The 14,439-nt window shown below is 51.0% G+C and overlaps 3 protein-coding genes across 4 annotated transcripts; 2 read left to right on the top strand and 1 right to left on the bottom strand.

The window, feature by feature from the left end:
* The first annotated feature begins 2,219 nt into the window (after positions 1–2,219).
* LOC119355765 (tRNA-dihydrouridine(20) synthase [NAD(P)+]-like) lies at positions 2,220–7,363 on the top strand. Its single transcript, XM_037622634.1, has 10 exons — positions 2,220–2,444; positions 2,931–3,036; positions 3,357–3,495; positions 3,665–3,773; positions 3,864–4,000; positions 4,402–4,538; positions 5,006–5,112; positions 5,220–5,347; positions 6,142–6,232; positions 6,940–7,363. Exons 1-9 carry the CDS (start codon positions 2,400–2,402, stop codon positions 6,194–6,196), a joined length of 963 nt encoding a protein of 320 aa, XP_037478531.1. The 5' UTR covers positions 2,220–2,399; the 3' UTR covers positions 6,197–6,232; positions 6,940–7,363.
* A 696-nt stretch (positions 7,364–8,059) lies between these two features.
* Positions 8,060–12,032, bottom strand: LOC119355764 (L-type lectin-domain containing receptor kinase SIT2-like). Of its 2 annotated transcripts, XM_037622632.1 has the most exons (2): positions 11,957–12,032; positions 8,060–10,435 (listed from the first exon to the last, which is right to left on the bottom strand). In XM_037622632.1, the coding sequence occupies exons 1-2, from the start codon at positions 12,030–12,032 to the stop codon at positions 8,358–8,360; spliced, it is 2,154 nt and encodes a 717-aa protein (XP_037478529.1). In that variant the 3' UTR covers positions 8,060–8,357. The 2 variants fall into 2 exon arrangements, with proteins under 2 accessions (XP_037478529.1, XP_037478528.1); XM_037622631.1 differs by lacking the exon at positions 11,957–12,032 and having other exon boundaries at positions 8,060–10,563.
* On the top strand, positions 11,917–14,236 carry LOC119355763 (L-type lectin-domain containing receptor kinase SIT2-like). The gene has a single exon (XM_037622630.1). The coding sequence runs from the start codon at positions 12,031–12,033 to the stop codon at positions 14,065–14,067; it is 2,037 nt and encodes a 678-aa protein (XP_037478527.1). The 5' UTR covers positions 11,917–12,030; the 3' UTR covers positions 14,068–14,236.
* Positions 14,237–14,439: the final 203 nt, after the last annotated feature.

Here is a 14,439-nt window from a genome sequence, read left to right as displayed (position 1 = left end):
CACAAGTTGATCTCTAAGATTGTTCTCTTAACCGTGTGCGGTGCCCCCTTCCACCATAGTCCTCGATAATATTGTATTGGTGCTTAGGCGAAGCCCTGCGACAGTTGAACATCAAGATCGTCACCACGCTATCGTGCTGACGGAACTCTTCCCCAACACTTTGCTGGATCGGAGTCCGGGGATCGTCATCGAGCTGAACGTGTGCTAGAACTCAGAGGTGCCGTAGTTTTAGTGCTTGATCGGTCGGGCCGTGAAGACGTACAACTACATCAACCGCGTTGTCATAACGCTTCCATTGTCGGTCTACGAGGGTACGTAGATTACACTCTCCCCTCTCGTTGCTATGCATCACCGATCTTGCGAGTGCGTAGGAAAATTTTGAAATTACTACGTTCCCCAACAGGAGCACCTCATGTGAGGGGTTTATAGGGTTGATGAATATGGCTACCGAGAGTCTAGTTTACGAGAGTAGATGAGAATGGCTAGCCCTAGCCTCGCCTCATATAAATGACGAGGGCTAGGGTCTACATGGAGTCTATCCAATCTTATAGCGCTGCCATCTTGGCTTGCATGCCAAGATGGTCTTCTGGCCTCCAATTGGGCCTTGGGGCGCCTCTTGGTGTTGGACCTTCTTTAGGCCTCCTGGGCCCTGGCCGGACCTCTGCCAGACTTCTGAGTCAATGGTTCACCACTGTGGGCGCCACTATGACTGAAGAACAAGGGAGCACACGTGGGATCTACAACTACGCACGACGGAGCACGAGACCCATGTTTTCGATGGTAGGGAAAACTGCACGGATCTAGAAATGATCGAATACAAGCGACATCATGTGGTCATCGATGTCACACATGGCAAGAGAGTGCCGCTTGGGAAGGCATGGGAGAGGCCATGTCGGGTGACCACAGGAGCGTCAAAGAGGTAACCGTTTATAGATCAACAATAGGAGGGAGGGAAGCGTTTGAAGGAGGCTCGGGGATAGGAGTGGCATCGCGAGACCGAACACAATTAAAACTAACCAGAAAGGGGCTCAATGGAGGTTGTGAGACTTTGGAATGGGGAGGCAATGACATGGCTTATAATTGGTCGTGTAAACAACAATAGTGTTAAATTTTAAAAGAATAAAACAAACATGCCAAGTTAAGCGGCCGGTTAGTGATGACAAGACACCGATTTTGGCCATAGGAAAACACGATCACTGACCGGTCATTTTTAAACCCGTCCGTGATATACATCCAGCCGAGTCCAAAATACCATATTCCCAGCGCCTCGACTAGGCGGTCAGTGTCGTCTGGCCAGGCACTAGCTAGTGATGAGGGTTCATCTCTATTATGATCTATAGTAGTGATTCACACAAAGTCTTGATTGGAACAAAATTCTCAACCATCGAAAGGGCCTTACCAAATTCCCATGGTCCATTTTCAAGAGCTTTCCTCTTCCCTTTTGGATGGGGGAACATGAACATGAAAACATTTTCTCACATATCCTTACAATCCAGGCCCTTCAGTGGACACCAAACCCTGGCTAGGGCATTTCCCAGTGCCTCTACATGCGCCGACTTGTCCGAGATGAGTTTTGCTATGACTTGTGGCTCAGCACCCCTCCCCCCACCTTTCCCCCGCCTCTCGAGACGACCGCCCTCCCCTCCATCTGACAACTTCAACTCTTCGTCAATCCTTCCACCTGATCCATGATCCTCTCTGGCCTTTGTTAGCAAACAGACAACCGAAGCTAGGGTTGAAAGCAGTGGTGCACAATCATATGCCCTAGCACACACGAAATGTCTATCGTGAAAGCACGATATGGACAAGTGGAACTAGACTGTAGACTCGGCATGATCTGATCTCTCCGGCGATGCAACACCAAAACCCTAGGGAGGACGACCGCCACGAAATCGCCTACCTTAACGAAGAGAACCAACCGCCACACGGCCCACACGAGGGACCGACCTTGATACGATCGTATGAGTTGATTTTTTTTCGAGGCAAAGTTGAATAATTATATTGTTTGACACAATTTGCTCTAAAAGAAACCAGGCTTCTTTTTTGCTCTAAAAGACACCAGAATTTTTTTAGGGGTACCAGATTTTATTAGAAAACTGAAAAAATGGCACAAAAGCTTTATTTATGATCACCGCAGCCCAGCCCGAGCAAGAAGAGTTGGGCTTTTGAGGGTCCAACCCAACAAGAAACGTGCAAGAGGATCCGGTCCGGAAAGGACACAGTGCTCTGTTCCTGCACGGGACAGCGCGGTCGCCGCCAGCGTCGCCTTCTCTTCTCTGCGGCACTGTCCGCCGCGGACCCTCGTCCTCCAGAATTCCCCGGGGTAGCAAGGAGAGGGCCAGAGGCGGAGCAGCCGCAGCGGCCAGCGGCGGAGACGCGGCGACGCGAGGCAAGAAGAGATGGAGTACCGCAACAAGATGGTGCTCGCGCCCATGGTCCGCGCGGTAACTACTCCAAACCCTCCCGCCCCGATTCGCAGCAGCGCCCGCTTGAGTTGGGACCGTAGGAACCGAGTTTTAGCCCCCGGAGCACGGGGGTCCTAGATTCAAGTCTCCCTGAATCTAGAGCAGGAAGCTTTAGTGCGCACGGGGTCATCGAGTAGCTCGGCTTCTCGGCGCGTTGCTCGATGGACGATTGCCCCGTTGCTAGCCGTGTTAGTCAAAGCGAAGCCCGAGAGATCTCTTGTAGTCGGAAATCAGGGTTTTTTTTATGCTCTAGGACTGGAATAAATAGCACGATATCTCTATCGATGAACTGATTTAGCTCTTTGTATGGTTCTTAGTTGCCCGATGCTGGATTCCTGAATAAATGCTGGTTATCCTCCACAAATCACAGTTATTTCTAGACAATATCCTCCTTGCCACATATTTCTTCAACATAAATACTAGTCATATGTGGAACTATCCTTATTCTGTCAGTGATTTTTGCAGGGTACTCTGCCGTTTAGGCTATTGGCTGCTGAATATGGCGCGGATATTACGTACGGAGAAGAAATAATAGATCATAAGTTTGTGAACTGTCAACGCGTTATAAATGGTATTGTAGTCCAATTGATGTTTCACAGTTCATTTTGATTTCACAACTGTGACTGCCATATCTCATAGTATTGTAGATAGCTTTACTCCAATAATGTTGCATTTTAAGTTAGTGACTGAAAGCATTTATCTGAGATGATTCTTGGATGTGATTTTTTTTTGTTTGGAGACAGGGAACAAATTTAAGGACTGCTTAGTGTACAAGTGTATAATTTAAGGACAACTTAACGCCACTGGATTTTTTTGTTTGTTCCCCATGTTCTCCAGATTTGTGTTTTTTGGTTCCACTCATTCTAATTTATGGTGTTCATCATTGGTCAGAATCTCTTGGGACAACTGATTTTGTGGAGAGAGGGACTGATAGTGTTGTTTTCCGAACATGCCCGCAAGAAAGGGACAAGGTTGTCTTTCAAATCGGCACGTCAGATGCTGTGAGAGCACTTAAAGCTGCTGAGATTGTGTAAGCCTTACTTCTGAGTTTGTTCTCAACAGCGAATAACTTAAAGTGCACTGTGTTATGGGGAAAGGGTGCTAACTAAATTGTTTGATCTGATGATTTGATCAAAGCTTTGAATTGGTCTTTTAAACATAGCATCTTCTCTTTAATCGTAATTTTTCATCCTCATCAGGTGTAATGATGTCGCTGCTATAGATATCAACATGGGTTGTCCAAAGGCTTTTTCTGTCAGTGGAGGAATGGGTTCTGCATTACTCTCCAAACCTGAGCTTATACATGATGTACATGCCTATATGGTCTTATTTGTTCTCTTACTTTCATGCCTTGTACTTTACTAGGCTTATTCAGGCTATGCAAATTATTCCATGTAGATTTTGACCACATTGTGGAGGAACTTGAACACACCAGTGACATGTAAAATCCGTCTACTGAACACACGTCAGGACACTGTGGAGTTGGCACGCCGGATTGAGAAATGTGGTGTTCCAGCTCTGGCTGTCCATGGAAGGTAAGCACAGATGCAATTGTATTTCTGAGTCTTATCTTGCTTGAAAGCGCACAATTTGCCATTCGTGTTTTTAAAGGGTATCAACCAAATTTAACACCCAAGATTGCAAATCGTGGTGAAAATTATATTCATATGCATGGCCATTCGGTTTATTAGAATTTTGTAGTACCCAAATTGATACGACTTAAATCCATGGAAAGTTCAGGGACTGACTCGCATTTTTGCCCACTATCCATACATTAACTAACTTGTAGATTTACTTTGTAATCCATTGGGTTTTGTTTTCACAGTAATCAAAATGAAATATGACGTGGTGCATATATCATCTTCCATTTTTCATGGACCCTAGGATCATTTTCGAGTAGTTGTTTTCCTTATGTCAGCCTTCTGTAAAACTGCAGAAAGGTCAAAGACAGGCCAAGGGATCCGGCTAAGTGGGATGAGATTGCTGATGTTGTATCCGCACTGTCAATTCCAGTTATAGCTAATGGGAATGTATTTGAGTACGAAGATTTTAAGAGAATCAAAGATGCTACAGGTTTGTATGTTCCATTCATATGCTCTTTTATTTATAATAGTAATTTTTATAGTATAGTACATTAAAGAGAAATTGACAAATGCATAAATAGATCTCAGCTTAAATCTCGCTACTTCGGGTTTCTTTGCTTGCTAGTTATCAGTATTGTGCTTACTTTACACCTAGCCAAAAGAAAAATCTCCATGTACTTTGATTGCGATAGTAGTACTATATCATTTCCTCAGCGCCAAATGGCAATAAACATCTGAGTTAACTGGAAAAATGAAAATATTCATTCGCAAACAAGCATGCATAATCTGAGTTTCTTGAAAACCCATAAAGGTATTCTAAAAAAACTGCACAAATGTGAGGGATTAACACCTTGCTTCCAGTTCTTGGTGAGTCAGAGTGCACCGGCATATTATTGTTTATTCTCTTTCATGTTGTTTTAAACAATGGGTTTGTGTCTTGATTACTTTGACTTCTAGGTGCCACATCTGTAATGGCTGCTAGAGGTGCCTTGTGGAATGCCTCCATTTTCTCTGCTAAAGGCAAAGTACCTTGGGAGGATTTCAAAAGAGAGTATGTGAGAAAGGTATTTAAAAATGTTGCTCTTGCATTTGTTCTGTTCAAACATCAAAGTTACTGTCTTGTTTTACTTATTGGATCTATATGTCTTCACATTTTATTTCTTTGGGGCAGACTATTTTGTGGGACAACGATATTAAGAGCACAAAGACAACTCTAAGAGAAATCATAATGCACTACATTTGCCTTGAAGGGACTGAAGGGAAAGGTGTGATAAAGTGTGGTTCGTCAGCAGATGTAGCGTAAGTGAAGTCAAGTTCCTATCTGTTTTCTTTTGCATATCATGAGCTCATGTAGCACTATATTTGGAGATGCATTGCCCTTCTATGGTACCCATGGATAATACTGCCCAAATTTATGGTCTTGGTCTTACTGGAACGGGCCCATTCACATGTGGCACATGCAAGATGCCATTTTTCATAGGGTTTGTGTGTGCCGCTGGATCGTTGTGTGTATTTTGGCAGCTATTCGTGTCATTTTGATGATTACATAAAAATAGTAGTGTTAGATTTTTATTTAGAAGTACTTTCACGTCATTATTAGTTTTACTGTATATTAGAAGACTTCTTGAAGGAACCTAGTACATTAGCATGCTGGAATATTTGGCTTAAGAGGCATAATAGTATTTTTCAGAAATATTCCACCTATCTAGTACAGAGAGAAAAGCTTCTTTCTGTTGATAATATTGCCTGTTGAGAGCTCATCTGACATGGCTTTGCCCAGCTGGAGATAGATTAGTTGGTTTTATGTCACCATGATATATTTACAACAGGATCCTCCCTTACTGTCTCCTTGAAAGAAAACTAAGGATCAAACTGCAGAATAACACTGTTTAGGAAGGAGTCAATAGGAGATTGGTAGCCTTGAAATTGCCTTTCAAAATTTACAACTGAAGGAGTAGGTAATGAGTTTGGCCAAATGAATGCAAAACCTACCAGATTTTGCAATGCTGTGGTTCTTGCAATCTTCCTCATTTGACTTTTGTATATTCCTTAACTGGCAGCTATCTTGATGCTTATTCTTCTCATGTTTTCAGGAGACTTTACGGGGAAGAGGATTACTATAATTTTGTTGTTTCAAATAGGAAATGAAAAAAACAGGATTTTGCTAACCTCTATGTGACCCAGGTATCTATTTCATATAATTTCGTGTTGATGAAGTTTGCAACTCGTGATAACGAGTGAAACGAGTGTTTTGGTAGAGCTGATGCAATCATATAATTTTGCGTTGTTGAAGTTCTCTGCTGCAAATTTAATAATGTGCTCAAGAAATTCATGTTTAGTAACCAGGATTGCAAAAGACTTTCCAAATTTTAATTGTACGGTTCCCTTCCTTTGACATTGTAACTGGTATGTGCCAGTCTGTATGGGTTATGCATTGGACTGAAGTGGGACCAAGTACATGATTGTAAGTTACAATTTGCTAATTGTACGAGTGTGTCGGTGTGCGTGCTGTGGTTTGCTGAACCATGCAAAAAAAGGACAATTCTTTCTAGAGTATGAAGGTGTTGTTAGCTAACACCATTTGGAACAAATACATCAAATCTTGGATCTGAATGTCCAAGTTGCAACTTCGTAAAAATTGCTTTGGAAAAGACAGCAAGGCTTACCAATGGTTTGGTAAGCATTGGTTTTCATGACTGTGGACTGTGACCCCTGTCGTGAAGGGCAACTCTTATCCCAAAAGATGGACTAGAAGTTTGGTGTTTTAGCTCCAGATTTGATCAGTGTACCTTCCACTTTATTTGGCGTGCTGTGTTTCTGAAGTCCTGTTGGCTCCTTGTTAACCTTTTTTTACTTGACTCTTCTTTGTCTAATTTCATGTTTTCTGACAGCTTCTGCTTGGATCCCTCGGTTGGTTTTATGAATGTTTTCTCCGGAGATCTTTGGATGAGTTTTGGAGAAATTCACATATCACCAAAGAAGAGTGCAGTTTTGGCTTTTGCACTGTGCCATCATGGTATCTGATCAAGATCAACTGAGGATTCATGGATTCCTTATTTCGTGGGGTACAGTTTTGCGCCGTGTTCTTATAGGATTTTTTTTGACAAAAAAGGCCGTTGATTTAGACTGACAAGAATCTAGAAGCATTTTGAGATACTGTATTCTTTCCATTACTGACAAAATATATAATCCATGACTTGCTGATAGACACCATTTCTGTAAGCTTACATATATTTTAGTTATTCTGCCAATCTGGATCGCTGAAAGGCTGTGTCATGTATTATTGATGGAAATCATGTTATTTGGGAAGTTCAAGGCCTTATTGTGTTACCTGACACTTGGGTTAGATCCAATTGTCTATCAGGGTCCAAATGCTTTGGAGTTGTTTGATAAAAGAAAAAAACAGGATTTTGTGAGAATTGTATTCCTTAGAAACGATCGTTGTGTGGGTTTGTACTTTGTACATTTTGTAGGATTTGTTATTGCGTAGAATTTACAGCATTTGGCTACGGCCTTGGTTTTGTTCTTTGGCTTCATCCCATGCATATGATGCCTTCCAATCTGGTTGCTCTGACAGGCATGAAACTGCCTCTGTATATGGATTCTGGAAGCACAAAGTCTGCATCACCCGTGACATCATAGACCATATGAGGTCACATGCTATTTCTTCTGGAAGGACTTATTGATACATATGCTACTGTATCATAATATCTCACTCAGATAATTTCTTGCAGCGGACCAATTATTTTCCTTGGTTGCCGTCTTCTAGATGCCCAGAGCAATGCTTTCTTCTTTGGGGTAAATCAAACCAATTTTACTGAGCAATATGTTTTTCATCAAAAGATATAACTTTCTGTGTCAAGAAAGAGAGTAAACCATATTTACGTCAGAAAGATGTTCAATGTATCTGTAAAAATATGTTCAACACGCTTGGAACTTGTGTCAGGTTCTGGATCTTGTGGCATGGGTAATTCGGAACGTCAGCCGTCAGGATCTCTACTACTCCTAGCATAAACGAAATATTCATATTTGGAGGGGATCAGCATCATGGTTTACATTCAGAAACTCCTAGCACTACATTAGTTTACAAAGCTGGGGTGGGAGATCAAACACCCAAATCTCCCTTTTTTGGTCGGTAATATCTCATCTGAACATCAAACCATGCTGAGCATGATCGCACAACACTTTACATTCAGGTTATCGATCCATGTACTAGTACCACACAAAGAAACTCACCCGGTTCTGAACACAAACGAAATCTGAAGATGCTAGCAGACAGCAGTTCTAGTTACGCGCCGACGACCGCGGCTCATCTCCCTCCGGAGAGGTCGGACATCTGGGACATGGTGCCGGCGGTGATGGAGGTCATCGGGTAGGACATGACGTAGGGGTCGAAGCCCTGGTCCTGCATGAGCGCCAGCATGTTGAAGCTCTGGTACGTGGGCGACAGCTCCGGCAGCTTGAGGTCGCCGTCCAGGTACTGCGCCACCTGCCGCGTGGTCGGCCGCGCGCCGGGCAGCGGGTGCGAGCACAGCAGGCCCAGCCGCAGCACCAGGCTGGCCTCCTCCTCCACGACGTCGCCGCCCAGGCGCGGGTCGACGGCGCCGGTGACCGCCCCGGCGCGCCACTGGTCGAGCACCCAGTCCACCAGCACCAGGTGGTTGTCGCGCGCGTCCTGCACCACCGGCTTCCGCCCGCACGCCACCTCCAGCATGAAGGCCCCGAGTGCGAACACGTCGGACGCCTTGGAGGCCCTCCCCGTGTGCCCCAGCTCCGGCGCCAGGTACCCCATGGTGCCCACCACGTGCGTCGTGTGCGGGTCCGTGCCGTGGTCGTACAGCCGCGCCAGCCCGAAGTCGCCCAGCCGGCCGTTCATGTCGGCGTCCAGCAGCACGTTGCTGGCCTTGATGTCCCGGTGCACCACCACCTGCTCCCAGTCCTCGTGGAGGTACAGCAGCCCGGACGCGACGCCCTTGATGATCCGGAACCTCTGCCCCCAGCCCAGGCCCGCCGCCGCCGCCGTCTTCTTCTCGCCGTCGTCGTACAGGTGCTTGTCCAGGCTGCCGTTGGGCATGTAGTCGTACACCAGCAGCAGCTCGCCCTTGCGCCGGCAGTAGCCCAGCAGCTGCACCAGGTTGCGGTGCCGGAGCCGACCGATGGTCACCACCTCCGCCACGAACTCCCTCATCCCCTGCCTCGACCCGTGCGACACCTTCTTCACCGCGATCTCCGCCGACTTGGACTTGGGGAGCGTGCCGCGGTACACCCGACCGAACCCGCCGATGCCCAGCAGCCGCTCGTCGCTGAACCCGTCGGTGGCGTGGTAGAGGTCCTTGTACGAGAACCTGTGCGGCCCGAAGGTGGCCTCCCAGTCCTCCTTGAGCTCCCCGAACATGCGCCACCGCCGCATGCACACGAAGACGGCGGCGGCCACCGCGAAGACGAGCAGCGCGGACGCGATCGGGAGCACGATCTCCAGAACCTTGGACCGCGGCTTGGGGAAGGTGACCGGCATCGACGGCAGCGACGAGATGTTGAGCGCCGGGGCGGCGCCGTTCATCTTGAAGCTCCAGCCGAGCACGTAGTGGCGGCAGAAGAGGATGCCGCTGGACGAGGAGAACCCGACGTACGCGGTGCCGTCGATGACGGAGGAGAGGTTGACGACGGCGGAGAGCAGGGGCCGCTTGGGCCGGGCCACCTGCAGGGGCGCCATGGTGACGTTGACCTGCATGGTCCGGCCGTCGAAGTCCACCCACACCTGCATGGGCTTGCGGTCCACCAGGCTGATGTTCCTGAAGGCGCCGGTGCCGTCGTCGTCGTAGTATCCCGCGTTGTCGGCGTCGACGGAGTTGAGCCCGTTGACGTCGACGCCGACGTGGTTGCCGCTCATGTCGTTGAACTCGGAGTTGAGGATGGTGTCAAACTCGACGGCGAAGAGGTGGTTGGTGGCGTTGCCGTTGTTGGCGGAGCCGACGAGGCCGAGGAACTGGCCCGGCAGCGCGGAGGAGAAGTTGGCGCTCTTGGCGACGACGAAGGCCATGCCGTGGCTGCTGAGCGTGTCGTAGGCGCCGATGATGCCGATGACGAAGGCCGTGGAGAAGGACCGCATGGCCGTGCTGTTGGGCGCCCGGTGGAACTGCAGCGGCGTCGGGAAGAAGGCGTGGCCCTTGAGCTGGCTGGTGGCGTTGCTCAGCTGGAGCAGCCCGTTGGGGGTCACCGTGGCCATGCCGTCCATGGTGAGGTTCGCGCCCGTGAAGCCGTCGAAGACGAACTGCTCGTCCGCCGCCGCCGCCCGGCGGGGGCCGGCGAGGCCGAGTAGGAGGAGCAGGAGAAGGAGCGGCATGGTCTCTCTGGATCTCTGCAGTCTGCGAGTGCCGTGGCTGGCCTCTCTATAGCCCCACTGATACTACTCCCGGTGTGTAGTAATTAACATACCATATCCTTTTCTTTTGTGTGGGTGGCTTAACCTTAAAAGCAGTGTGAAGTTGACCGAGATGTAAACGTGGAGATTAGCACAGATCCTGGTGGGATGGTGAGGCTGTGAGAGTGAGAGGAGCGAGGCAAAATCTAATGTTTGGTCGCGCCCACCAAATTGTGGGCGATGGCACAGCGACTGCACATGTGTAGACGCGTCTGCCCGGAGCCGTGATGCCTCTCGGGCTCTTGGCTTTGTCACTGTCCGCTGCCCGTTCGTCCTGATGGGTCAACGATTCCGGCGCGGTTTTCCGAATGGACGCGACCGGTGGGACGCGGCGCGAGCACGCAAGTCGCGCAGCAATTACTACTAGAGGCTGCATGCAGGTGCAGCCCACTCACGCCGTGCCCGCGCCGCCCCGGCGCCCACAGGGCACAGGCCGTGAGTAGGAACCTTCCTTGGCTCGTCTCGTGTGCTCCGCTGTGCGCTGTGGGGGCTTGCCACTCACTCACTCCATTGACCGATCCACTCACCTCATTTTCCCCGGTGGTTGAGGATTTGGATCCATCTGCTTCGAGGTTTTAATACGACGCCGGTTCTTTTGAGACTGGCGATTTCCGGGTCCAATTCTCTGTAACCTTAGATGATCCTGACACGAGTAGTAAGAAATGTGATGCGCCGAGGAGAAGTCAAAGATGGGCGCGCGCCAACTCAATTTCGTCGCAGTTAGCAGCTGCCTAATGCGTACTCGTATCGTATCTATCAGGCTAGGATACAGCGTTGCGGTATGACGCTCAACCACTCACTCCTGTCATAATGTCATTGCCCACCTAACCTAATAAGATATGTAATTTTGTATAAACTTCTTTTTGACTTTGACTCCCGGAGTCGTCGAAGTACAATGCACGCGTACGCTGGGCAGGGCAAGGTCCCCACTGGAGCACTGGCATAGTTTGTCTATGTAGTGTGATCTTGCTCTGAAATCCTCCTATGATTGTACTCTCCATCAGGACGATGGTAATGAAAGTATCATAACTAGTATCATGCATGTTAATAGTATGCAATTTACATGAGGTGACATAGAATTAAATTTAAAAAAAGATTAAGTGTAGTACTATTATGATACCGGATTATAATAAATTGTATGTTACTATGTGTCATGCATGACAATAAATAAAATCGTTCGTAATACTATTATATGATACTTTGCATTAAGGAAACAATATTATACGCTAGTATCATATATTACATGATACTAATTTATAATACTATCCATTACAAACAGCCTTATCGACAGTCTTGATTAGCATTAGCACCCCCTCCCCACCCCGGCACCCACGTTAGCAACACAATCTTGATTACTACTACTGGCACCCAAAGCAGCAGATTTTGAACGAAGACTCGCCGCTCGGGTCAATGCGTCGCACGATCACCAAATTCCGGATCGCATCGTTCACACGCGGCAGTCCACCATCACACTCTACACTACAAACCCCCAGGCCTGCGCTGCTCGCACAAGAGACGAGGCGCAGCGGACGCCGCAAGCAACGCACGGCGGACACTCGCCATGGCTCCTCGCCGCTTTCTCCTCCTCCTCCCAGTCCTCCTCGTCCTCCTCGGCGCCGATGGCTTCGGCCGTGGCGCCGGGCAGAACACCGACCAGTTCGCCTACAACGGCTTCGCGAGCGCCAACCTCACGCTCGACGGCCTGGCCGCCGTGGCGCCCAACGGCCTGCTGGCGCTCAGCAACGGCACCAGCCAGGCGGCCGGCCACGCGTTCCACCCGACGCCGCTCCGCATGCGCAACGGCGCCGTGCAGTCCTTCTCCGTCGCCTTCGTCTTCGCCATCGTCTCCAACTTCACCGTGCTCAGCGACAACGGCATGGCGTTCGTGGTGGCGCCCAGCACCAGGCTCTCCACCTTCAACGCCGGCCAGTACCTCGGCATCCTCAACGTCACCGACAACGGCAAGCCCGACAACGGCGTCTTCGCCGTCGAGCTCGACACCATGCTCAACCCGGAGTTCCAGGACATGAACAGCAACCACGTCGGCGTCGACCTCAACAGCCTGCGCTCCGTGCAGAACCACTCCGCCGGGTGGTACGACGACGCCACGGGCGTGTTCAACAACCTCAGCCTCATCAGCCGCCGGCCCATGCAGGTCTGGGTGGACTACGACGGCGCCACCACCCGGCTCGACGTCGCCATGGCGCCCCTCGACGTGCCCAGGCCGAGGAAGCCCCTCATCTCCGCGCCCGTCAACCTCTCGGCGGTCGTCACCGACACGGCGTACGTTGGGTTCTCGGCGGCCACGGGCGTCATCTTCACGCGCCACTACGTTCTCGGCTGGAGCTTCGCGCTCAACGGACCCGCGCCGCCGCTCGACACCTCGAAGCTCCCCTCGCTGCCGCGGTTCGGCCCCAAGCCGCGGTCCAAGGTGCTGGAGATCGTGCTCCCGATCGCCACCGCGGCCTTCGTCCTCGCGCTGGCCATCGCCTTCTTCATGTTCGTGCGCACGCGCATCCGGTACGCGGAGGTGCGCGAGGACTGGGAGGTGGAGTTCGGGCCGCACCGGTTCGCGTACAAGGAGCTGTACAAGGCCACCAAGGGGTTCAAGAACCGGCGGCTGCTGGGCACCGGCGGCTTCGGCAGGGTGTACAAGGGCGTGCTCCCGAGGTCCAACCTGGAGATCGCGGTGAAGCGGGTGTCGCACGACTCCAAGCAGGGGATGAAGGAGTTCATCGCGGAGGTGGTCAGCCTCGGCCACCTCCGGCACCGGAACCTGGTGCAGCTGCTCGGCTACTGCCGCCGGCAGGGGGAGCTCCTGCTGGTGTACGACTGCATGCCCAACGGCAGCCTCGACAAGTACCTGCACGACAAGACCAGGCCCGTCCTGGACTGGAGCCAGAGGTTCCAGATCATCCGGGGCGTCGCGTCGGGGCTGCTGTACCTCCACGAAGACTGGGACAAGATCGTGATCCACCGCGACATCAAGGCCAGCAACGTGCTCCTGGACGCCGACATGAACGGCCGGCTGGGGGACTTCGGGCTGGCGCGGCTGTACGACCACGGCGTGGACCCGCAGACGACGCACGTGGTGGGCACCATGGGGTACCTGGCGCCGGAGCTGGTGCGCACGGGCAAGGCGACGCCGGTGACGGACGTGTTCGCGTTCGGCGTGTTCGTGCTGGAGGTGACCTGCGGGCGGCGCCCGCTGGGGTGCATCGCGGCCGACGACCAGAACGTGCTGCTGGACTGGGTGCAGGAGCACGAGCGGCGGCGCGCGGGGCTGGACACGGTGGACCCGCGGCTGTGCGGCAAGTACGACGCCGACGAGGCGCGGCTGGCGATCAAGCTGGGGCTGATGTGCGCGCACCCGCTGCCGGACGCGCGGCCCGGGATGCGGCAGGTGACGCAGTACCTGGAGGGCGAGGCGACCGTGCCGGAGGTGGTGCCGACGTTCCTCAGCTACACCACGCTGGCGCTGATGCAGAACGACGGGTTCGACTCCTTCGCCATGTCCTTCCCGTCCACGGTCACCACGGACGCCAGCCCCACCTCCGGCGACGTCTCGGCCGTCTCCGGCCTCTCGGGCGGACGGTGAATGAATAAACAAGGACAAGAAGTCGTCGTAGTAGTAGTCGCTGCGTGAGTCGTTGGTTTGATTCCTCATCTATCGTGACGTACGTACGTCATCTGCTGTAACATGAGCAGTGGCACTTTTCCTAGTAGTGGATAATTAACTGTGAGCAGTAATACAGTCTGCACTCAAACATCGGTGCCATGCCTGGGAGTCAACACTGGTTGAAAACGGAAAACTAATCTTGAGCCGCCCACGTGGTGGTGGATGTTATCTTCGGGCTACGGCCGCGTGCTGGCACGGTGCCTCGTCGTCACGGATGGCGTCTCGGCTTGGATTCGGCGTGCGCGACAGGACGAAAGCGTGGGTCATGCACGGCCGCAGGATGACCGTGAC

Source organism: Triticum dicoccoides, chromosome 2A (assembly GCF_002162155.2).
Source record: "Triticum dicoccoides isolate Atlit2015 ecotype Zavitan chromosome 2A, WEW_v2.0, whole genome shotgun sequence".
NCBI classification, from domain to species: domain Eukaryota; kingdom Viridiplantae; phylum Streptophyta; class Magnoliopsida; order Poales; family Poaceae; genus Triticum; species Triticum dicoccoides.
Note: the sequence above shows the minus strand (reverse complement) of the source record. Positions and strands in the feature narration are given on the sequence as shown.

What these genes read in the sequence shown, in the direction of transcription:
- LOC119355765 (XM_037622634.1), top strand. Translation starts at nt 2,400, where the DNA reads ATGGAGTACCGCAACAAGATGGTGCTCGCGCCCATGGTCCGCGCG. An exon ending in CTTAAAGCTGCTGAGATTGT is followed by an intron (nt 3,496 to 3,664) that starts GTAAGCCTTACT and finishes CATCCTCATCAG; the next exon opens with GTGTAATGATGTCGCTGCTA. An exon ending in GCTCTGGCTGTCCATGGAAG is followed by an intron (nt 4,001 to 4,401) that starts GTAAGCACAGAT and finishes GTAAAACTGCAG; the next exon opens with AAAGGTCAAAGACAGGCCAA.
- LOC119355763 (XM_037622630.1), top strand. Translation starts at nt 12,031, where the DNA reads ATGGCTCCTCGCCGCTTTCTCCTCCTCCTCCCAGTCCTCCTCGTCCTC.
- LOC119355764 (XM_037622632.1), bottom strand. Translation starts at nt 12,032, where the DNA reads ATGGCGAGTGTCCGCCGTGCGTTGCTTGCGGCGTCCGCTGCGCCTCGT. An exon ending in CGAGCAGCGCAGGCCTGGGG is followed by an intron (nt 10,436 to 11,956) that starts GTTTGTAGTGTA and finishes GGGGCTATAGAG; the next exon opens with AGGCCAGCCACGGCACTCGC.